This window comes from Diceros bicornis, chromosome 7 (genome assembly GCF_020826845.1).
Source record: "Diceros bicornis minor isolate mBicDic1 chromosome 7, mDicBic1.mat.cur, whole genome shotgun sequence".
Lineage (NCBI taxonomy): Eukaryota > Metazoa > Chordata > Mammalia > Perissodactyla > Rhinocerotidae > Diceros > Diceros bicornis.
The window spans coordinates 19,816,784-19,841,243 of NC_080746.1; the positions used below are offsets into that span (position 1 = coordinate 19,816,784).

The window sequence follows — 24,460 nt, forward strand, 5'->3', positions numbered from 1 at the left end:
GCTTTTCCAGTGTCCACAGTATTTCCTGTGAGCAAGTTGGATCCCCTCCACCCTCTACCCCCACGCCCTGGCATGATGGCAAAAGATTTTTACTCAAGCCTTACCAGAGCTGGCTTCAGGGAGTGGATGCTGGTAAAATACCTAACCACGCTGTCAACCACATTGTCTATTAGTGCTTAGAAATAAACTATATAACATTTTAACTACTTAGAAAGAAGTAATGTTTGTAGTATAAGTTAACATGTAAGTTTAAAGATTCTCACACCGTCAACATAATTATCCTAAATGTGGTCCTTTTTAATCTCAGACAAGTAATTCCTTAGGTAGGAATAAAAATTTTTTATAAAATTAAGTACAGAAAATGAGAAACAACCCAATCTAGGAAATGAGTAGACAGTTGCTATGGTACCAGTATGATCTCTCTTGCCCTGGGGGATGTGCACGTGCTTGGCCTTGTCTAACATCATAGGCCTGAATCCCAAAGCCCATCAGAGAATGCTGTCAAAAGGATAAGGCATAGGAGAAAATGAATTCATAAAGTAGTTTAGTCTTTTCTTCCCTTAAACATTCTTCAAGTACTGTAAATTTTCAGGTTTATGTGAAGAAAACCTAGAGCCTGTCCTTGAGTCCTTTTTCTGCTTACATCTCTAGTTTCTGGGCACAATTGCACCTCACTGGACCTAGAGTTAATTTTTTACGTGGAGGCTGGAGCCAGCTACTTTCCAGCCTGTCAGGTCTACGGTTACTGTTCGACAGAAGGTAATGTGGTTGAGGGAAGTCCTTAAGAACAAGATCCTTTCTTTTCTCAGGCTATTTTCATAGACTTGAGCTGACTTTTCTGTCAAAAGGATCTAGAAACTCCAGCAGAACTGGTATAGTTTTCTGAATTAGCACTTGGGAGGCAAAGTGGGGAAGGCCCCATCGTCTAACTTTTTCTAGCCAAGTTGAATTCCAGAGCATCTACAGCTGTGTGGGAGGCCATGCTGTAAGAATGGATACAGTTAGTTCAAGAATTCTAAGCGTCTCTTTATTGTCAGTAATGTATGGAATGAAGTGTCCTCACAATTAGTGGATATTTCTATGCCTGGTCTTATTTGTTTGATACAGGCTTCCCTTCATGGACATCTTGAGATGTACTAAAGACACACTTTCAAGTTGGAATGACAGTGTTATAAATTTAAAAGAGGATTTATTTGAGGCTGAATCAATTTTATACCACTTAGTTTTATAATTATGTGTATGTCTTCCTCCCCTCTCCCTTAGAAAAGCCCCTTGATATCAGAACTGTGCTTTGCACATCATCATCTTCCATAAAATCTAACAGTGCCTGGTATGGTATAAACATTCAGAAAACATTTTTTATTGAGAAACTGAATCATCACTTACCTATTGAATCTTAAATCAGACTCCGGTACTTTATTATTAAAGTGCTAGTTAACTCACTGATGATCTGAATTATTAATTGGTTTTATGTACTTTTGTTATATAGGTTATTATGTAGATGACCAGGTCAAGTTACTTCTAGTTTTAAAAAGGTTTTGATCTATAGAGTTGGCTTTCTATGTCTCAAATAAAATAAGTTTGGTCCAGACCAATATTTTTGGATTAAACTTCTCAGAGCATCCCAGAGAGCAGTTAGGTAAAACCCTGAGCCTAAATTATAGAAGGATTACAAGTTAAAACTTGCTATTTTTTCAAGCTGTTGCGAAAGTTGAGACATGGCCTGGCCACATGTATTAGCAGATACTCTTTCTGCCTTCCTCTCCCGCTGAGGGAAGCCAACAACGTAAATTTTTTGAGCACCAAACTCATTCGCTACCAATATATTTTTTAAAACCGTCAGAAGCCTACTTCTTAAAGCCTACTTTGTCTTATTCAGCAATTATGCCACCTGCTAGCAAATATAGTAAGATCAGTCATTTATTTACAGTGAAGGAAAATTAATTTATAGTGAAAAAACTGCAGTGACAGCAAGTGCATAGAGATCTCTTGTGGACAATATTTTTGAGTCCTTATTGATTAGACTTCATTGTGACTTAATTAATTGTAATACTGCATAAGCATTTTATCACTGAGAATGCAAAACCCAGGCTTACATAATGCTTCTGATGGAGACTGTGCTGTGCAGCTACTGCCAAAAAGCTTCTACTTAGATGCAAACAACTCTGCCCTGATTGGCTTATCATCAAGAACCACACAACATCTTGCTTGGCTAAGAGCACTTTGTTTAGAGGGAAAGGGACAGGAGATTAAAGTAGCTCACTCATCAGTCTCCATATACTAAGGGGCTCAGAGTCCTCAGGGCAGTCCTCTCATTCCTTTTTGAGGCATACTCTACTGCAAGGGAGAAAATCTGTGTAGTGCTTTTGTGTTAATGAATACAGAAATCACAAATGTTTCCAAGAAAGAGGCTAGATCTACTTCAGAGTTAAGTAGGCCTTCTCTGCCCGTCTCCATGATTTTATCTTATATAATAAAAAACTAGTGGGTAAGTATTAGCACTGCCTTATTTATTATTACCCTTTTCAAGCAATCTGTCTCCTAGTTTATGGCAACCCTACAGAGGAAAATAGAGAAAGGGAGGGAGTTAAGTGGAAGCACTCCAGAGATTTGGATAATAGCTAACGTTTATTGAACATTTTCTATGTACCGACACTGTTGCATTAGCTTATTTAATGTTCAAAACTATCCTATGAAGTAGGCTACTATTGTCATTTGATAGACAAGAAAATGAAGGCGTGGTAAGGTTGAATAACATACCCAAAACCATAGCTGGTAAGTGACGGAGCTAAGGTTTGAACCCTGGCAGTCTGACTTCAGAAACCATCAAACTACCCTTGGTTGTATTTTAATTCTCAATAAATATATATCTGCCAAGTTATTCCAAATATCAAGAGAGTCTTGGAATGGATATCTTTGTCATCTACATGTGGATTATTTATCGACAAAAAAGTTAGTATCAAGTACTTTGTATTAGACTCTGGAGTAAAACTGAGCCAGAATTTTGTTCTACTATAATGATATTAGAACTTAAAAATATTTGAGTAATGACATGATAGTATAAGCAACAAATTTTTATAAATGCGAACTGCAAATTGGACAGCCTCTAGTAGTATAACAGTGTAGCAAGCCAGGGTCTTTTCAAGGTCAGGGCTAGAGGTAAGTGTTGGCATCCCCAGCGTTTAAGCCAGCATCTTGTAATTTCTGAATCTTAATCTGGCAGCCTCACAACTTTCTAGAAAAACTGTGGAAAATAAGGAGAGTTCAGGAAATAGGTGTTATTTTTCTAATAAATGGAGATAAAGAGTCAAACACTTGATTTTCCTCAGTCAGTCTCAGGTTGATAAACTCTTACGACCAAAGAGAAAAGCCTCACAGCATAAATTTATTGATTCCTATTGGAAGCTTTTCTTCTCAGTTCCATCTTTATCTTCCAAAGTGTTCCAAGCCATCTTCCTTTGGCCTCTGCGTTCAACTGCTGAAAATGTGTCATGGGATCGGGATTTAGTTATAAGGAACTTTATTTCTATTCCAGTATAATCTGATAATAATTTGCAGAAACCAGTGGTGTTGGAATTTATTAATGTATTAAATTTTGTTTCCTTCTTGGATTTTGAGATTTGAGAAATATGGAGCCCTCTTTGAAATTTGAATTGCTCTGGAGGATTAACCATTATTAAGACATTTGTTAAAATTATTGAAAATAAGAACTCTTGGGCTAAGTGCTTTGGAATTACCTTTGAACACACCTTGTGTTAGCTGGAAAGAGTACATGAGAAACCAGACCATACCCTTCCTGCAAGCACCTGTAAGAAACGTGAATTTCCTGGGTAATTGCTTCTTCCTTGCATTCTTCCCATGCCTCTGGCACACACATGTCTTCTGTTTCCACCAGCTCAAAGCAGTTTTATGTGGTCAGAAAGAATCCATGACTCAATTTCTTTTAGACCACTCCTCTGCCCACAGAGCTGAAAAGGATTGCTTTGCCATGTTCCACACTTTGGCATCACATGAAAGGTTTAAGGGACAGTTGGCGTTCCCCCCATCATAGGATCAGCCTGAAGATTCCGATGATCCAGTTCCCTAAATTTCTGTCTATCTTTTCTCCTTGGCTGTGATTCCTTGGTTGGGGAAGCCTGTTGTTTCTAGCCTTCCATCACAGTCTTCATCACCATGCAACAGCCAGAGTCTATGAACCAAGTTCACTCTTCTGTAGTCCATTTAATCCTCACCATTAAGTCTCTGCCTTCTCAATTCATCTTAATCCAATTTGCCATTCCTCCTTAACATTGTTTTCCAGGTAGTTCATAGCTTTCTGACCGTGAATTTACCCAGCCCATTTTTTATTAACTTGGCTTGTAGGTGACTCTCATGTTGGAACTTGTGAAGATTACATGGCATTTGATCTGTCAGAAGAGGGAATGAAATTGATTTGATTTTTTATAAAGATATGCTGGCTACTATCTAAAACATCAATAATTAATTTATTTTAGGTACTATTTGGGTTAAGAACTCTGGCTTTGGAGTAAAACTGACCAGAATTTGTATGCTTGGCTTTGCCTCTTATTATTTGGTCAAGTTTCTTAACTTCTCTGATTTTTAATTTTTTTATCTATACAATAGGTTGGTGAGTGAATTAAATGCTTAAATTAACTTAAAGGGTTTAGTACTTTGCCTAGCGTATAAGTGCTCAATGAATATTAGTTATTATTATTAAATGATATTTTTGAATGAATTGCTCTATTAATCTTTCATTCCCTCCTTCTCTGTGTTGTTTTTTATTGCTTTCTGTGTGTCTTTTTCTCACCCTCACTATCTTAACATGCTAAAGATACATTATTAATACTTTCAGTTAGCTCTACAGGGTTTATGGAGAAGACTTAGCTGCCTAAAGTTGTTTTGGTTTGTTGTATCATAACTTTGATGCTGTGGCTATACCCACGTGCTGATGTCTCTTCAAGTGGTAATCTGATTTACAGATTATTCTGTATAACCTCAGAAAAAAATCAGTGAGTAAGTACCCTCTGTGTGAGACAAAGAACTCTAAAGCTACAAGGAGAAGCCTTGGAAATCATCTGATTTGGCTTTTGCCCCCAAGTAGTGCCACTTCTCCATGTTCTGTAAAATGATAGTTGTCTGGTTTTTCTAGCTTGAAGCATGGAGAATGCCTGTTCTGTTGTGGATTCTTAGAATCAGTTTGTTAAAGTTGTTAGATGGAATCGTAGCAGTCATCTAGTCCAGTGTTTCTTAATTGGCATCATTGAGGGACTGTTACATTTTGGGTGTTATTGTAGGTGCTGGGGATACACAGCTCTGTGAGACACAATCTCCATCCTTAAAGGACTCTCAGTCTTCCTCACACCTAATGCTGGGAGCCCTTCGAGAGACATCTCAAATGCCAGCCTCTGATTAAAGATTCCCAGTGACAATGAGCACACTATTTCACAGGACAAATCATTGCCTTTTCACAGTGACACGGTTTTTAGAGTTGGAGGGGACCCAGAGTTCATCTCATCCACTTATCTCTGGACTTAACTCTTCAAGTGAAATCTTACCCAGAACACTAATCTATAAAATGGATAAAATTAACTGTGCTCCGGGTATGGCCCTGCCCACTTGACTGCCGCCTCTTACTTCCCTAAGGGGCCCCTCCTCAAATCCCTAGGACCCTGATCCAGTAATCTGGAACAACTCTAATAATTAGAAAGATTTTTCCTAAATACAACTTGTTACTTCCTAATTATTCCAATTTGAGGCCCCTGGAGCAGCACAGTATAAATTTACTTTGTCTTCTTTATAAAAACTCTTCACGTATTTGAAGAACACCCAGCATAGCTTTCCTGCCTACACCTTCTCTTCTCCAAGATAGGTCAGCTTCATTGCCTTTAACCTGTCTGCAGGTGGCATGTTTTCAAAGTTTTAGTCAGAAAATCCTTTCTTACATTATTCTGTTTCTTCTTCTAGCCTGGAAACTGGAGACAGAGCTTCTATTAAATATCTTTATTGACTTTGAAGTTGATTTTTCATTCCCCTTCCCCATTCTTTATTTTTTCCCCCTCAGGCTGAATACTTTTAACCTCTTAGAGAAGGCAGTTTATTATGAAGGTGAAAAAAGAAGAAAGAAGTTAAAGACCTGGCCTTCTTAGATAGAATTAGACTGGCAGTCTCAACTGAATTCCCATTTTAGGACCCTTGCTCATACAGCAGCTCTCTCCCCACAGTCGTCCAAATGCCTGTCAGCGCTGCAGGGCAGGGCCTAGCTGCGCATCCTCTAGTTAACATTCTGTTGGCATATCAAGTTTCATGGGCCCACAGTGATTTTCACTTCAGAGACCGCTTGGCGTCTTGCGTGGAGCAGATGAAAGCAGCCTCTGAAGGGAAGCAGCTCCTCTGGCACACACAAGCAGAGCAGCAGATTCCTGCATTGCCCAAAGTGCTTCAGTTTCATTCAGTATCAAAAGCTCTGTCTGCCTTTTGGGAAGGAAGAAGTGATGGGGCCATTTTAGACATTAAAATAGAGTACTTCTTGGCATCTGGAAAAGTTGATGTTTTGTACCCTTTGATCTGAGGCCCCATCTTCTTTCCACTTGTTTTAATTGACTGTCCTGTGGTTGATTGTGTTATTAGGTTTGAGAGCGTTTATTCCCTTTGTTTTCACTGTCTTTCCATATTTCATGTAGAATAGTGCATTCTGACCTAGTTTGAATTTAATTTCATGAGCTATATGACACTTAGGAAGTGTAGTTGATGATAATACTCTGGCTTTCTGCATTTTGTCGTGTTTTACCATCTGTGCAACACATGAGAAGTGTTGGCTGTCTGTTCCTCTGCGTGCTGGATGTCATGGGAGACACGCGCTGAAAGCTCGTGTCCTTTAGGTGTTGCCGCTGCAACCAGTTCTCAACCTGGGACCTGTGGATTCTTAGCCTGCCAGTCTGTGACGTGCTTTGGGGGCTCACTGAACAGACTAAAATTATGTGCACATTTTTGTGTATAAATTCTTGTTCACATTTTTCTGGAGATTTTTCAAAGCATCTGAAACCAAATAATGGTTAAGGATGACTGAATAGAGGTTTCAAGATCCTGAAATTGAACTAAATACATCTTTTAATCAGGACGTATTATGGTGGTGCTGATTTTTTTGTTTGTTTTTAAGGAAATTGCCTTGAAAATTCTGTTGTGAAGCAAGCCTGTAACCAAACATCATTCTGCCTTGGTCATCTGATTCAGGACTAATGTGGTTACCTTTTATGCACTAAATGCTTTATGGAAGCCAAAAGAAAACAGAAGAGTGCCATCTAGAGGTCTAAACAATTTCACAACTTTCCAGTCAGGCCCAGGCTTTCTCCCTACACGGGGGTCTTCAGTTTTAGTAACTTTCTAAATTAAGAAAATTTTTTTCCTCTCAAGTAAGTTCCGACCATAAAGGTGTGTGTCAGTATTTACAATCCATACAGATGCTACAGTTGTGGGGTCTAGCCTTGGGAACATAATTTTACTAAAAGCTTAATGTTGTAGATGGCATTTACTCTATTTTATAGAGATGTGGGAACTACAGGCTTTAGGATCCACACTGCATTTGAATATACTTTTAATCATAAAGCAAGAACACATTGATGCCTACTATAAAATCATTTTGATATAGGGACTTTGTTGTATTTTCTCTGGAAGTTAGAATAAATTAAAAATTAAGACTAATTTGTCTTAAGTACTCTTAATATTCCTTTCAAGATGGTGATATAGAATGGTGTTTTCCAAATAGTGCAGAAATTGTGGGGTTGTAGAGTTGAATTCACTCTGGAAAAATAGATCAGAGTTTACAGCCACGTGAAGATGTATAAAGGGTCGTCAAGAGGATAGTTCTCAAGTCCCAGCTCTGCCATTACTGTGCAGTGTTGAGTACATTAGCTTTCTTCTTCTTTTATAAATGGGGCTAATGATAGTATCTAATTTAGGGTTGTTTTGAAGATTAAATGAAATGAAGTTGGTAAGCACAGTGGCTTATATATAAAAGGTCTTTTAAAATTAGCAGTAATTTATTGTTATTGTTGTTATCACTAGCCAGTTTTATTCTCAGGACAGCTGTAATGAAATAGAAACAGACTACCTTAAAACCTGTATCTTATAGCGAATTTTATAGGTTCAAAAAGCATTTTCACAAATAAAATTTCATTTGATTAGAGTTTCAATAAATATTTATTCACATATTCAGTAGCTATTTATTCAGCTCCTATTAGGTGTAATAACCATCTTTGGTTTTGGAGGTTTGGTACTGAAAACAGCGGTAAGAAAGACATGGACCTTACGTTGTGGTGGAGGAGTTAGACAATAAACAAGTAAATAAACAAGATTTCACAAAGAAGTCATTAATGTGAAGAAAATTAGTGTGATATAAATAGAGAGTGACTGGAGGCCTACTTTAAACTGATTTACAGGAAAGAGCTTTCTGAAGAAGTGGCATTTAAGCTCTTTCCCAAATAACAAGATGCCAGCCACGTGAAGGTCTGAGGAGCAGCCGTTCCAGCTAAAGGAACAGCAAGCATAAAGGCCATTAGTGGGAGCGTATTCAGCAGGTGCACAGGCTAGAAAGAATGCCAGTGCGGCTGGAGCTCAGGGAGCCAAAGGGACTGTGGCAGGAGTTGAGGTCAGAGATGGAGGCACTGGCCTATAGGCCCAGGACTTTGGACTTTATTCTGTGGGTTATAGGAAGAGATTGGAAAGTTGTAGGCAAAGTAGTGATATGCTCAGATTTACATTTTGGAAATATCCCCTTTGCTTCTCTATGCAGAGTAGACTGTAAAGGAGCAAGAGTGGTAGCAGAAAGACCAGTGAGGTGACTTTTGTAGTAATCTAAGCAAGAGTTGGTGGTGGCTTGGATGAGGATATTGAATTAATGGTTGAGGAGTTTGGATCCTGCCCACAGCTCTGTGCAGTACAGAGGCAGTAGAGCATGTGGTTAAGAGCACCAGCCAAAGAGTCAGACTGTCTGGTTTGAAGACAGACCATGTGACCTTGGACAAGTTTCTTGACTTCTCTGTGCCCAATTTTTACCATCTCTAAAATGGCACTGATGATTGTACCTTGCTCCTAGGATTGCTGGGAGGGGTAAGTGAGAGAATGATAATTGTAAAGTGCTCTAAAGAGTGTCTATTAATACTGCTGTTATTATCGTCATCACCACCTGCATCATAAGTGCTACTCTCACATTATCCTCAATACCCCAATTTACAGATGAGAAAACTTAGAAATAGAGGGTGGTTTCGAAATCAGAATATAGGTTTCTTGATTGTGAATTCATTGTTCTTTATGCAATATAATACATAGTATGAGCTCCCAGAGAAAAATATCTATTGATCTGAATCTCTGTAGCTCGGAGCCCAGTTGTATGTACCTGTGAATGTTTGAACAACTTTGAGAAAATGATAAATAAGGCTAGCAGAGTCCCAGTGTGTGGTAGGGAGGCATCCTGTCCCTGTGCCTCTCTCCCCCACACCTTGGACAATCAGAAATTTAAATTCTGACTTTTTTTTTTTTGAGGAAGATTAGCCCTGAGCTAACATCTGTTGCCAATCCTCCTCTTTTTTGCTAAGGAAGATTGGCCCTGGGCTAACATCCGTGCCCATCTTCCTCTGCTTTCTATGGGATGCCACCACAGCATGGCTTTGGTAAGTGGTGCATAGGTCCATGCCCAGGATCTGAACCCGTGAGCCCCAGGCCACCAAAGCAGAGTATGCGAACTTAACCACTATGCCACCAGGCCGGCCCCTAAATTCTACTTTTGAAGAGAGCTTTTGGACACTTAAGCCAAAAGTGTTAGTATGCACATAGTAATACATATAGGAGGATAGAACTGAATATTTTGAGGACCTGGTAAGATAGCGAATCTCTTCAAAGGACGTTCAGGTTTTCATTAATTGTGTTAAATGGGGCCGTACATAATATAAATAAATGAAATCCTTGGCTTATCCCTAGACCTTTTCTGGTCAGACTTTTAATGAAGGTATTAACCCAACTACCAGATTTGAATTTCTCTTTTCTCCACCTCTTTCTGCCTTTGCCCAGTCCCTTCTGGAGTAAGCAATGATACGGGTACGAATCAAGGAACAAGAGAGACAAATTAGAAGCAAAGAGCTTGAAAATCTACCTGCTCGCTTTGCCTCCAGTTCCTCACCCTCACTGGTTCCTCCCTCATGGAGACTGAAGGCAGGCTCTTTGTCTGTTGCAGAATGTGAGCACTTGATCCGCCACATGCTGGTGTTAGACCCGAATAAGCGCCTCTCAATGGAGCAGATCTGCAAGCACAAGTGGATGAAGCTAGGGGACACCGATCCCAACTTTGACAGGGTGAGCTGGGCACCACTTGCCTCAGGGAACTCCTCTCAGAGCTACTGCAATCTCTTTTGCGCGAGATCGTAATCAGGCCAGAACCTGAAAAGGCGGGCACTGGGAACAAACTGTTGTGTGATACTAAAGCAGCCAGTGAAGCGAGAAAGAAGGAATTTTAAGCCAGCTGAGTTGTTGAAGTATAGGGATACCAGTTTCCTACCACTTGGCCACAAATCATAGTGCCTTCTTGGCTTTTGAGAAAGTACAGCCCACAGTTCTGCAGCTCACCCACCACGGGGAAGTCTCCTTCCTCTTGTCTTAGTGTGCTCAGTTCAATGGCTCCTGTAGCACACCTTTATTTAAACTGTTATGGCCGGGCCGGCCCCGTGGCTTAGCAGTTAAGTGCGCGCGCTCCGCTGCTGGTGGCCCAGGTTCGGATCCCGGCCGCGCACCGAGGCAACGCTTCTCCGGCCATGCTGAGGCCGCGTCCCACATACAGCAACTAGAAGGATGTGCAGCTGTGACGTACAACTATCTACTGGGGCTTTGGGGGAATAAATAAATAAATAAATAAAATTAAAAAAAAAAAAAGCTGTTATGGCCATCCCAGGTACCCCCAAGGAGCTCAGGGAAAATGGGGATCTTGTCTGCTGATAGCTGAGTACCCAGGACTGTCTTGCTTAGGCTTTATCTGAGGCCAAAAAGATCCCAAGCTAGGGGGCATGGACCAGCTTGTTCATTATATATGATATGCCATGTAGACATGGTTAATTGGGGGTTTGATAGCTTGCCTTTTTTATGTTACAGTTAATAGCTGAATGCCAACAACTAAAGGAAGAAAGACAGATGGACCCCCTGAATGAGGATGTCCTCTTAGCCATGGAGGACATGGGACTGGACAAAGAGCGGACACTACAGGTATCTCTCAAGGAGTCAAGAACAAAGTGAGGTGTAGCCATACTCCCTCTGTCCTGCTTTCTCCATTTTTTCTCCTTCCTGAGAACTTGGATCTTTCTGTTTTCCTCCTGTTCTTCTTCCTCTGCCCCTCTCTGGGCTTTGGAAAGAAGGTGCTTTGGTCTTCTAATGTTACTATTGAAAGGGTTTTGTCATTGACATACCATTTCACCAGGGTTTTTTACTGTTTTCTCTCTTGGTAGTCATTAAGATCAGATGCCTATGATCACTATAGTGCAATCTATAGCCTGCTGTGTGATCGACATAAGAGACATAAAACCCTGCGTGTCGGAGCACCTCCTAGCATGCCCCGAACCATGGCCTTTCAAACACCGGTCAATATCCAGGTGGGCGATAACTCTTGTGACCTGATTCAGGACAGTGATACCGGGGGCTGGGGGTGGGTGGGAATTGTTAGCCATTGCTTACTAACACTAAGTCAAGAGAGTTTCCTGTCCTTCCTTACTTCTGTCCCCTCCCATCTGTTATCTCTTCCTTTGTCAGAGGTCAAGCAAAGATCTGAACCTTTCTTTGACAGAGAGGGTGGAAGGGTATTTCTGTATTCGGAATGGATGACTATAGTTGCTTTTTTTTTTTTTAAGAAACAGCAAATCATTGAAAGAAACTGTCCTCTCTAAAGTATGCTTCCTTGTAGCTTCTGAGGGCAGAGGAACCAGAGTCAGAAGGAGTAACATAGACTTTAGTGATCAAGAATAGTTTGAAAGACTATCGTTATTTCCATCTAGTTTTTTAAGGTGTGTGTATATACGTATGTACTACTTTCCAGGCGGAGCAGGCTGGTACCACTATGAACATCAGTGTTCCCCAGGTGCAGCTGATCAACCCAGAGAACCAAATTGTGGAGGCAAGTAGCAACCTCTGATAGTTGTCAGCTGAAACCACTTTCTTTCCCGTATCCTTGCTTCCTTTCCTTACTTCTTGTTTCTGATTGGATTGTGTTTCCCTCCACCTCAGCCGGATGGAACAGTGAACTTGGACAGTGATGAGGGTGAAGAGCCTTCCCCTGAAGCGTTGGTCCGATATTTGTCAATGAGGAGGCACACAGTGGGTGTGGCTGACCCACGGTGAGTATCTGGCCAACAGCCCTGATAACACCAGGGCGAAGAACTCCCACCTGACTTTGAGTTCATTCCATGGCAATTTTTCCTACTTCATTGTATCCCCTAGATGAGATCTAATCCAGCGGCCAAGACATGTTTTTAACCCAGTTCAGGGTCCCTGGTAGATCAGACTTGATTTAAGAATTACAGAGCTTTCCCTAATGGATGGTGGGCTGATAGCCACCATCAGCCAATTAATCACAATACTTGGGCGAAGAGCATGGTAGCATCTTTGCCCACAAAGACTGAGGTCTTCTGATCTAAGTTACATAAAAGTACCCCTTAAAGTTTATCTGCATTTGACAACTTTTAAAGATGTTGTTTGCCGTATGTTCTAATGCAAAATTCATCTAGAAAGTGAGGACAAATTATATAATGTAATTTATATATGTTAAAAATTAAATTAAGTGAACAAGAATCCGAAAACACACTGAATAAGTACCAGTTTCCCAAAGTGTTTCCCCAAAACAGTCCTTCAGTATGTTCCCTGATGCTCTCACACTGGAGAAATGTCCTGAAGGCCAGCTCTCTCCGTTTTTGTTCTACATTTGAAGACTGTTTTTTTTTTGTGAAGAAGATCAGCCCTGAGCTAACATCCGTGCTAATCCTCCTCTTTTTGCTGAGGAAGACCAGCTCTGATGTAACATCTATTGCCAATCCTCCTTTTTTTTTTTCCCCAAAGCCCCAGTAGATAGTTGTACATCATAGTTGCACATCCTTCTAGTTGCTGTATGTGGGACGCGGCCTCAGCATGGCTGGAGAAGCGGTGTGTTGGTGCGCGCCCGGGATCCGAACCCGGGCCGCCAGTAGCGGAGCGCGCGCATTTAACCACTAAGCCATGGGGCCGGCCCCTGAAGACTCTTGACATTAAAAATAGCCTTAGCGCTTTTCCGGATATTTCTTTTACTGAGTACGGAAGAGAAGGTTGCGGCAAGAGTTCTCTTGAAAGTCAACTAAGGGCAAAGCCGGTTTTCTTATAAATACCTCTTTTCTCTGAGAGATTTCCAAAAAAGACTCCTGGGCCTGCTGATTTGCTGGCTTTCTGTTTCTCATTCTCGGCCCACAATCAAACAGGCAATAGGGGAACATTCTGGCTCGTGTCAGCTGCAAAGGGGTGGAGTCCTGTGTTGCTCTGTTAGTGGAAAGATCTCTTATTTTAAAGTATGCTATAAACCCTACTGTTGGAGCAGGACAGCCCTGCACGTCCACTCCTTATCTGTCCTATCAGCACCGACAGAAGTAATTGCATTCTTTCCCTGGAGAATCAGTTGCTACTTCGGGCAACCATTGTTTTAGTGGATGGCTTGTGTCCTCCAAAACTTGCTGTTCACCTCCAGGCTTTGAAAACCTGAACAGGACTGGAGCCAGTGTTTCCTCTTGGCTCAGAGCTGTTGGTTTTAAATGAGTGGTCAATGAAGAACAGCGGTCCCCAGTCCCAAATAGTAAAATAGCAGAAAGCCAAATTCCACACACTCGGCTTCCACTTGCTTTGGGATCTTAGAGAGAAATACACATTTAGGAGGAAAGTAAAAAAATAAAATAAATTGTACTGAACTTATCAGTTTCATCAGTTTTGCCAATTAAGCACTTTTGAGTAAGATTATTAACCAAACTTCTCTGTCATCCTGTTTCCTTTTAGCACGGAAGTTATGGAAGATCTGCAGAAGCTCCTACCTGGCTTTCCTGGAGTCAACCCGCAGGCTCCATTCCTGCAGGTGGCCCCTAACATGAACTTCATGCACAACCTGTTGCCCATGCAAAATTTGCAACCGACTGGGCAGCTTGAGTACAAGGTACCTGGATACGGGAGAGGGCTTGCCCCAGGAGAAATGCATTTGAGCTTCCTTTGAGGGACCTGCCCCAGGATTTAAGGGTGTTCTGATAGAGCAGAATGATTTCTCTTGCATTGCAGCTCAGGTGAGAGGGAAGATTTCACTAGTCTATATCAGGATCAGAGGATCCCTTAATTTCGGTAGATTAGAGAACTGCTGTTTTCTCTCCTCCTTTTCCCCCCACCCCACCAATCTGTCCTTCCTGCCCTACTCCTGACAGGAGCAGTCCCTGTTACAGCCGCCCACCCTACAGCTGCTGAATGGAATGGGCCCCCTTGGCCGGAGGGCATCAGATGGAGGAGCCAACATCCAACTACATGCCCAGCAGCTGCTGAAGCGCCCACGGGGACCCTCCCCACTTGTCACCATGACACCAGTGAGTAGCAGCACAGATCCCAACTTACTTTTTCAGAGGCTTTTGATCAAGAGGTTGTGGGCCTATGGTTGGAAACCCAGAGTCTGCAACCTAAACGTCTGAATTTTCCTCTTTCTTCAAACTTATGATGCTTAGTGTAGTCCCATTTTCTTCAGGCTTGTAGAATTTTCTGGTCTTAATATTTAGCTGACTTCTTTACTTAACCAAATAATTTCTACACTGAAGCCTGCTCCTGGAGAGAGCCTCATTCTCAGTGGGCCCCTCATAGACCCCCTAGTTAAGTACAGCTGTAGTCCTGCCAGCTTTGAGGCAGGGTGGCAGTTGCCTAACTCATAGCCTTCTCACAGATAACGTTTCCCTGCCAGAGGGCAGTGGAATCTAACAGCTGTCTCTGGAATTAATTGCTTTTTAGACTGGTTTCCGAAATTGCCTTCTCACCAACCCTTACTTCTTTGATTAACACTACCTCACATTTTTGGTATAACCTGGATCACTTGATTATTTGGGTTTCACAAGCTCTAACCTAGTCAGTTGGTCTCTCTCAATCCCATCTTTTTTATATGACAGTCACATTCAAAGATTCTTTTCCTCCCCTGGGTTCTGTTTATTTCTGGTTATTTTCCTGTCATAGGTAAATTCATTCATTCATGCATTCATTTATTCATTCAATCTCATAGTACCATAAGATTGGGTACTAATGATATCCATAGCCCTTACCAGGTGTTTTAGGGCAGTGCTTCTCAACGTATCTCTAGTTGAGGACCCTTTTTTCCCTTTCAATCTATCATCAATTAATACTTTTGTAAAATACAATAAAAGTTAATTATTAGAGAAATGAAAATTTTAAAACATACAAAACACATGGCTAAATGTTTTATTCAATTCAACAGACAAAATTTCTCTGTTAAATCGCTATAAAAGTTTCTAAAAGCTTACTCTCTATTTCTGTACTTACCTTATCATGAATTGGTAACAAAACAATTTGTGGACTGGCACAGGTCCATGGGCCACACTTTTAGTAACACTGCTGTTGGGAAAAAGGAAAGAATTATAGCCATAGTTCTTGGCCTCACTGAGCTTATAATATGGGAAGACAAGATCAATGTATGTGAAGTATTGGAGTAATAGTAAAAGACCATATGTGATTAAGTGCCAGAGTGAATACCATGGACTAGTAGGTGGCAGAGGCATTCACAGACGGGCAGGATCAATGCAGGTTGTGAAAGATCAGGAACAGCGTTATGGGAGGTGGAGTGACTTACTCTGTGCACTGTAACTGCTTTTGCCAAGGTCACCAACAAGCTCTTGTTGATAAATCCAGTGGACATTTTTAATCTTTATCTTTTTGGACCTCCCAACTGTATTAGTCACTGTTGACTGTTTTTCTCCTTGAAATACTGTCTTCTTTTGGCTTCTGTGATACTACATTCTCCTTGTTGTCCTCCTGCCTTTCCTTTTCAGGTTCCCTTTCTGCCTGTTCCTTGAAGTTGGTGAAACCTGGAGTTTTATCTTAGGCCCTATTTCTATCTCATTTTACCTACTCTTTCTGGATGATCTTGTCCATTCCCATAATTTCAGTTACCGGGTGATTCCGCAGCCCGGAATGCTCTTTGAGTTCTATATTTCTGTATGTACGACTGCCTACTGCACAAATTTAGTTGGTTATCCTAAAAGTACTCGCAGTTTTGATTCAACATGTCCCAGAATGAATTTATCCTGACTCTGTGAAACCTGTTTCTCCTCTTGGGTAGCAGTGAATGGTACTGTCATTGTCCTGGTACACAAGCTAGGAGTATTAACTCTTTTCTCTCCCTATTTCCATATCAAATCAGTTATCCATTGCCTGTGAAGTAAATATCTTCCTTCTGTCCGTCTCCGCTGCCCTTTCCTTAGCTCAAGCCACTGTCATCCTTTGCCTAGATGAATACAATGGCCTGCTAACTGGCTTCCTTGCTTCCAGTCCTGTCTCCTAATGCCTGTCACCAGCCCTTTTCACACTGCGACTAAAGCAAGCCAGCTTTCTAAAATATAAATCTTATAACTCACATCTCTGCTAAAAATCCTTTAGTGATTCACCACTGCCCTTCCTCAAAATAAACTTCTTAATGTGGTATTCAAGGCCATTTATAATTGGCCACAGTATTTTTCTCCTGCCTCATCTACAGCCACTTCCTGCCTAACCCTGTTCACTCCAGCCTTGTAGAACTGTAGTAAGGGATCTGGAAACCCTAGAAGCATTCAAACAATGGAATTATTCCAAAAGTTTTTTTTGTTTTTGTTTTATAATTATCGTCCATTAAAAAAATGCTCTTTTATAATAATTCAAGTATGATTTTTTGCTCTAGTGCCTGAGACATGCTGATAATATGAGCCACCAGGCTTTGAGTAGCTATCAAGGACGCACAGCATTCCATTCCGTATGCAGATGGCAAGAGTCACAGTAATGCATGCATTGTGGTGGTCTTATTTCACTTATATGTTTTGGTGGGTAACGACTGTTTTAAAGCATTGAATTGCAATTACACAATTATATGTTATGTACTAAAATGTACTTTTAAAAAACCATTTTGGGGGCCAGCCCTGTGGCTGAATGGTTAAAGTTCCGTGCACTCCACTTCAGCAGCCCGGGTTCATAGGTTCAGATCCTGGGCTTAGACCTACACCACTCGTCAAGCTATGCTGTGGCGGTGACCACATACAAAATAGAGGAAGATTGGCACAGATGTTAGCTCAGGGCTAATCTTCCTCAGCAAAAGAAAAAGAAAGAAAGAAAGAAAGAACTGTTTTGCTTTTCTGGAGTTAAAGACATCTAAACTCTGAAAATAATATTAATATGAAACAACAGGTCAGTTCCTAGACATTCCCGGTAAACAAGCTTCTGTTATATTTTCAGGTCCTCAAACACCTGCAAGCCGTCTCTTTTCTCTCAGCCTAGAAACCTCAGAGCTTGGCACCTCTTTCCCTCTTTGCTTGGCTAGCTCCTATTCATCCTGCAGGTCTCAGGTTAGGTGTCACCTCCTCCAGGATGCCTTCCTCAATTCCCAAGCGACCCATTAGAGGACTTGCTATTTTGTAATTGTCTGTTTACTTGTCTCTATTTACTACTAGACTGTAAAATGAGGGCAGGAACTGTGTTTGTTAATTCCCATTTTTATCCTGGAGCATAGTAGGTATTCAGCTATTTGTTGAATGAATAAATGAATGAATGAAGATGAAGCAGAGGAAGAAATCCAAGTTAAAATCACCTGAGCAGGGTAAAAATGGAAAAGTAGAAAGATATATGGTAGCTCTCAATAACCCAGGGGTCCTAGAAAAGTTTTGTAAGTAAGAAAATTAACAGAAAGGCCTGCCCCAAGTCCGGTTTCTAGAATAAGAGATATTACAGAAGAAGCAGTACCTTGAGTCTTTCCTTCCTGTCTCTCTTCAGGCAGTGCCAGCAGTTACCCCTGTGGACGAGGAGAGCTCGGATGGGGAGCCAGATCAGGAAGCTGTGCAGAGGTAATGTGGCATCTGGCAGTGCTTGCAGAACGTCCTTGGGCAGGCTCCCCCTGCAACCAACGAAAAATCACCTCTGCCCAAGGAGGTGGTACAGTGCAGCTTCAACATTTGTGTGGTCTCTTTGCTCAAGCCAGATGGCATGTTCCTCCCCACATGGAAGTAACAGAAGACTACCCAGAAAATTTCATTTCTGTAAGCGCCATTGGAAGTCCCCTAAGTGACAGCAATAACCATAAGAACTTTTTCTCTCCTCCCTCCTTCCTTCCTTGCCCCCTGCCTTCATATTGCAACTCTGATAGTATTCACAAGGCACAAAGCCTGCTCCTACCTGCCAAGAACTGTTTACTGAAAAGGAATTGGAGATTTGGGATGACAGTGATCCTGGCTAGTCTGGCCATGGACCTCTGGCATGGACTCTTCCTTTCCAGGAGAATGAATACCTCTTGTACTGTTTGCTGTGTGCTTCTTCCATCCCCTTGTACCAACAAAGAGATATTGAAAAAAGAATATGGAATTCGGGCCAGGGACAGATGCAAATATCCATTGTTTGCAGAAACCTGTTGACAGATGCCTAATTCACAGAAAACGGCAGTGACCATCAGGCATGCTGTACTGTCCGTTTTACCTCAGTTCTATTAACCATGGTCCTCAGCTCCATGCATGCCTTCTTGTGGGAGATGTCTTTCTTATTTTCCGGGGAGGGGGGTTTGACCAGAATCCAGCATGTATTTTCCCAGAAATACAGGTGTTCTTCAAGATTATATGTTTTTTCCTTGAGGGAAGTTGAAATAAAATGGTTTTCATGGGCTCTTGGGGAAACTTTGGGTGTCTTTATCAAATGGATATTAAACCACTAATGGCTTACTCTTTGGCAAGTTTACATACCACTAATTACTCTACAGTCTGTTAACTGTTTTTAGCTTAAGTGGGCAAAGTAGTTAAGAATGAAATAAGACCACTTTTTAAGAACCTGATGGTTGCTGGCCAGTACTGTCTTCCTCCCCCAGTAGCTCTGTGCGAGAGCTGCTGTTCAAAAAGAAGCTGGGCCCATTGGAAAGGCCAGTGGAGAACGGGTGTTGGCAGGTGGGCCAGCTCCTTCTACAGCTTAGCCAATAGAAGAAAAATTATAGTAACTCTTTATTCTCTTGATGCTGTTGTTTCTATAGTTTGTTGATAAAAAGGTATATAAAATTGTACATGGGCCCTGCTGGTATCATGAAGGAGAGAGAAATTAGGAAACTTACTGCCTTCCTACCATAATTACCTTATTAGCAATATTTCATTTTATCTTCTTTATCTTGGACTTTACTTCCTCCAGCTCCAGCTTCTTTCTTCTTTAGACCAACATTTAAAGGGTAAAATTCCCGTCAGTTTTGATGTAGTGAAAAGGAATAATGCTTCTTTTATGCATACCCCAGAAGAGCAGCAGTGGTGGAGGAAATCATCAGCCAGACGAAGGGGGACCGATACCTTATTAGTGGTATTGACTAAGTAGTGGATCTGAAAGATCTTCAGAATAAAAGCCATCAGCTTGTCAACTCTTCAGCTTTTGAAACTTCTATTTTCTTGCCTTGCCTTTTTTCCTCCTAAAAACAATTCTCAACATTTCATGTGGTTTCATTTCTTCATCCTCTAGAGAATGTTGGTTCCCTGGGAACAACATCAGTTTTTCTTCTCTGATGATTAAGTTAAAATCGTGAGGCATGAGGGAAGGGGTGGTTTTGGAACTCACTATCCCTGAATGGAAGGATCTGTTTTCTGTGACTTGTACTGGGGACAGTCTCAAAACCTGGAGGCCAGTGGGATCAAGAGACATATGTGGAACCCTTCTGAATATCTCCTTTGGCTCATCTCTAGGAATAATCCTTAGGGCTCATTTCCTCTGACTTATATTTTTGGAAATTTGGAGGGAAAAGAGGAATAAAATTAATAAGTAGAAAATAAATTCTTCTGTCAAATGGAGTGAAGTAAGGAAAATTGATCCTCTTTGTGAGCTACATCTGCTTTCTCTCTTCTTTTCAATGGCCACTCTTAGGTCCAAAATTCAGCCACTTCAATGATTAGCCAACTTTTGTTGGCCGGTTGGACATGTTTCACTTTCATCTAGTTAGGGATCTGTTTGCCCTCGAGCCCTTTTTGAGCTCTGGCACTATTTCATTCTGAGTGCTTTGGATTAACTTCTAATGCTTCTTGCTGAGGAATATTCCTGTCTGTCTTTTTTACTATGAAATGTGCTCCTGCTTGTTGCAGGTACTTGGCAAATAGGTCCAAAAGACATACACTGGCCATGACCAACCCTACAGCTGAGATCCCACCGGACCTACAACGGCAGCTAGGACAGCAGCCTTTCCGTTCCCGGGTCTGGCCCCCTCACCTGGTACCTGATCAGCATCGGTGAGTAGCCACATGAGCTATGTGAGCTCCTTGAGGCTCACCGGACAGACACCCTTCTGACTAGTCTTACAGTGATGGTGGCCAGCATCGAGGCTTTAAATAGCATCCTGAACTTACATCTTCTCAGCTCCTTGCACTAAGCAGTGCACAGGGCAATATGAAGTTCTTCTTTGCCATTACCTGGTAGACATGTTTATTGTCTGCAGTTTATTCTCATGATTCTAGATGTTAACTCATAGGTGAAATTGAACTTGAAAACTGGAAGGAGGTGAAGCTCTCAGAAGGCCAACTAGAAATAGGAGGATTTGTAGCTATACCAATAGACTTGACCTTTAATAACCCACCGCCTTCAAAAGAATGAGAATTTCTTATGGTATTACCACTGAACAATGAGCTTGGATATTGAGGAAGAAACATCCCTTTCTGAATGGTAGAACAGAGATATTGCATCCTCTTGAATGTTGTGCTTGAGAAGTCATTCTTGCAATATTCTGATGGCAAAATCTTTTGCTAGATCTTTGCTACATTTATAATTCATTCTCTTGAAGAAATAACAACAAGTTTAACCTTCCTGGCCAAGAAAACTTCACAAAATTGAATCCAAGTAAGCCTGGAAGCAGAAGGGAATGACACTTTGCTAGATGAAGAAGATGATTATCTTCTGTGAATACCTTGATGACTGAAAAGCTTAGCTGTGTCTATTCTGAAGCTGTCCCCAAGCTCATGGGCCACACTTTCAAAGCCACCACCAATTGCTAGAGCTTATTTTATTTCAATCTTTGTGGGAGGACAATGAAAATCAGTCTTACTTGGGAAGGTTGAAAAGCAGTCAGATTCTAAGGAAATTAAGTTTATAAATGTGTTGTTTTTAAATCTTGCAACCAGCTCACACTGGCAAGCTTGACACGATGTTTTTGTTGTGGCCAGTTAGCCATTGGGCATTGATGTAATTAGCAGAGACAGGTGAACTCTGAGCAGACTGAGACATAATTAGTGCCACGTTGGAACTCTGAAAGAAGGAAGATAAGCTTTTATAAACAACCATGAGTAACTTAGTAAAAAAGTCTCTTAGGAGTAGCAGGAATGATGATTCTCAAATAAAACTCTGGTGGCACAGGAAGACAGAATTTTTCTAAGGAAAATCTCTCAAGACCTACATTGTTAGAGTACTACATCAGAGGGTACTTTGAGTGATTATTGGAGAGCTGCCTTTTCCACTCCATAAATTTTCTGTGATTTCTCAATACTCTGAGCTCTACACTATTACCTAATAGACGCTTTATTACTTTCTTTCTCCTTGTTTCTATCTTCCCCTCCTCCACAGCCTGAGACTTAATTTTTCAGCCCTTGTCAGGGTCTCTTGTTTCATTTAAGTCCTTTGGGTATCCTTGTATAATTCTGAGTGTTCCTCAGGAGGTATTCTTATCAGGGAAATATGAAGGTCGGCCCATCTCCACAGTCAGCCTTTATCACAGATCCTATATCCTGTTTACATTTGTTTCTAAAGGAATGCCATATTGGCCCAGAGCTCCGTTTGTGTGGTTTCCACCCTGCCTACAGTCATTGTCAAGGCTGGAAATCTGTCTGCTGTCTGTTTGCATGTGAACACTCTTGGTAGAGTGTTTCAAGGGTTTCCTGTGGTCAAGCCAGTTTGAATTGGAATGAATGCTTTATGAGTGGCAGATTGTGTAAGGTGAGGCATTTATGCAAACTCAGCATGTCTTGATGGGGTTACCATAAAAATAGGGCAACACAAGAGACTAAAGGTAGTCTGCAGAGGGAAAGAGAAACCTTCCAAGGCCGTAAAACACAGAAAATGGGTGGCCTGGATAGATTATTGAATTCTTTTCATTTTCTGGAGGAAATGACACAAGAACAGCACATGTATCTTCTTCTGGGGTATAATAGAAGAAGTCCAACATGGAGACAGAAGAGAGATCTGATCAACCTTTTCAGTTGTGGAAGTGTGTAATTTAAAATTAAATTTTTAAAGCGTAATTTTTAAAAAACTAACACAAGATGGATTTGATCTAGGTGGGGAGCCAAGTCCCTGTTTGAAGAGTGTAGTGGGAATATCAGCCTAACGTGAGGCTGTCTTGAGTTTGAACATCATTGCCAATAAAAATAAAACACAACTGATACTGTCAGTGCTTCCAAAATGAGCAACTACATCAGAACTGTTCCTCTGAAGTTACTGTGCTGGATTGACCTGGGTATCAGTCTCTTCACAACCTGAGCTTCTGGAAAAGTCGTGAAATACCTGAACCTGGGAATATTGCTCTGATGGAAGAGAATGGGTTTTGTGCAGTGACTGTATTAACTACTCGAAGAACACAGCTTTCTGAGTGAATCAGAAATGTGTCTGTTATCAGAAAATATTGAAAGTGTAAGAATCAAATTTTAGGAGAAAATAGTATTTGCTTGGTTTAACTCCAAACACCTGAAGTAGAAACAGAACTAAGAAGGATTGAGGAAATGCTCCTGAAAGCAGCTTTCATGATCACTGTTTCTGGAGTGTGTCTGCCGAAATCATTTGTCTTTTGTGTTACTGAAGCAAATAGACGTTCGTGCTCATTTCATTAGCTCACTGCTGTGTCACGCTTCAGGTAGAGTCTGAAACAGAAGTCATCGTTAGAAAAAAGAGGGCAGAGGGCTTTTACCTACTGCCAGCACTCTTTTGACCCCTCTGCACAGTCATCAGACCCTTCTAGTCCCTTTCTGTCTGCATTGTATTTGAACTTGCTTGTTAACCCGCTTCCTTAGCCTTGGTTCTGCTTCAGTCCAGAATGAGTAACTGGCATTTCACCCATAGTTCAGTGTGATGTCATCTCTGCCCTGAACATGAAACCCTGATCCTTTCCATCAGCTGCTGGAATGCTGCCTTGGCAGTCTTTTATCTGCTTACCTCAACCCATAAACATCTCTTTCTGGTTAGGTAACAAGTACAGGTGTTAGCTTCTAACGCTGATGCTTAGGCATTTTTTATCAATAGCTTGTTCTTTCTTTTTGTAAGATACTGGCTAAGTTCTGACTTCACTGTGGGGGTTTTGAAGGTGATCACATGACGCTTCTTTCATTAGGAGGTTGGGAGGGCTGCTGCTCTGAGAAGTTAATTTTCCTACTAGGTAACCTTATTTGCATTGACCAGGTACTTGCAGGATCTTGAGGCCCACATTCCTTAAGAACGTGCTGTCTCCATCTCAGGATCAGAAATATCCATTCTCCCCCACTTTAACCTCCACCCTCCGTTTTCTAGCACAGAACCTATGAGTTCCAAGCCAGACTTTTGACCACAAAACTGACTGGTTTCCCTCTGGCCATATGGAGATTGCTGCTCAGGCAAAACTTTGGGTCAAACAGTGAATTTTAGGTTTCTAAAGGCACTAGATAGAGACATGATTATAAAAGCAAGAGTTCCGGTACAGCTTGGCCTGGGAGATATTGAGAAGTTCTTCTCGCTGACCTAGTGTATTTGTAAGAACTGGATGTGTTTGATCCCAGGACCTCACCAGGCTTGGAAATTAAGCCAACTAAAGGTAAGTGGCAATGGAAGATGTGCACCTGGAGCCCTCTAAAGGGAAGCAGGCTAGGGAAACGACTGGCCTCTGGAGGTGGCTCGGAAATGGCATAGTACGCAGGGCCACACGTGCAGCCAGCCACCTTTGTTCACCTGGAACAGCAATCCCTAGGTGATTTGGTCAAAAACCTTGAGTCCAAGCCCCTAACCTTCTCTTCCCATGTATTCAGCTCTACCTACAAGGACTCCAACACCCTGCACCTCCCTACGGAGCGTTTCTCCCCTGTGCGCCGGTTCTCAGATGGGGCTGCAAGCATCCAGGCCTTCAAAGCTCACCTGGAAAAAATGGGCAACAACAGCAGCATCAAACAGTTGCAGCAGGTAATGGAAGAGATGGCAGGCATCTCTGGAGAAGCATGGGTAACAGAGACCAGTATTGCAG

The 24,460-nt window shown here is 41.5% G+C and overlaps 1 protein-coding gene across 8 annotated transcripts in view; it reads left to right on the plus strand.

Annotated features, from left to right (window-relative positions):
- The window catches only part of SIK3 (SIK family kinase 3), a 229,515-nt gene that overhangs the window by 187,702 nt on the left and 17,353 nt on the right, over positions 1-24,460 (plus strand). For 4 of the 8 annotated variants that reach the window (XM_058545157.1, XM_058545149.1, XM_058545152.1 and 1 more), the window contains exons 7-16: positions 10,226-10,344; positions 11,134-11,244; positions 11,484-11,627; positions 12,068-12,145; positions 12,256-12,365; positions 14,041-14,194; positions 14,454-14,609; positions 18,037-18,107; positions 20,358-20,501; positions 24,249-24,399. In XM_058545157.1, the coding sequence (XP_058401140.1) occupies positions 10,226-10,344; positions 11,134-11,244; positions 11,484-11,627; positions 12,068-12,145; positions 12,256-12,365; positions 14,041-14,194; positions 14,454-14,609; positions 18,037-18,107; positions 20,358-20,501; positions 24,249-24,399 (1,238 nt within the window). The remainder of the gene's footprint in view (positions 1-10,225; positions 10,345-11,133; positions 11,245-11,483; positions 11,628-12,067; positions 12,146-12,255; positions 12,366-14,040; positions 14,195-14,453; positions 14,610-18,036; positions 18,108-20,357; positions 20,502-24,248; positions 24,400-24,460) is intronic. The other 4 variants (XM_058545150.1, XM_058545155.1, XM_058545151.1 and 1 more) reach the window with 2 other exon arrangements.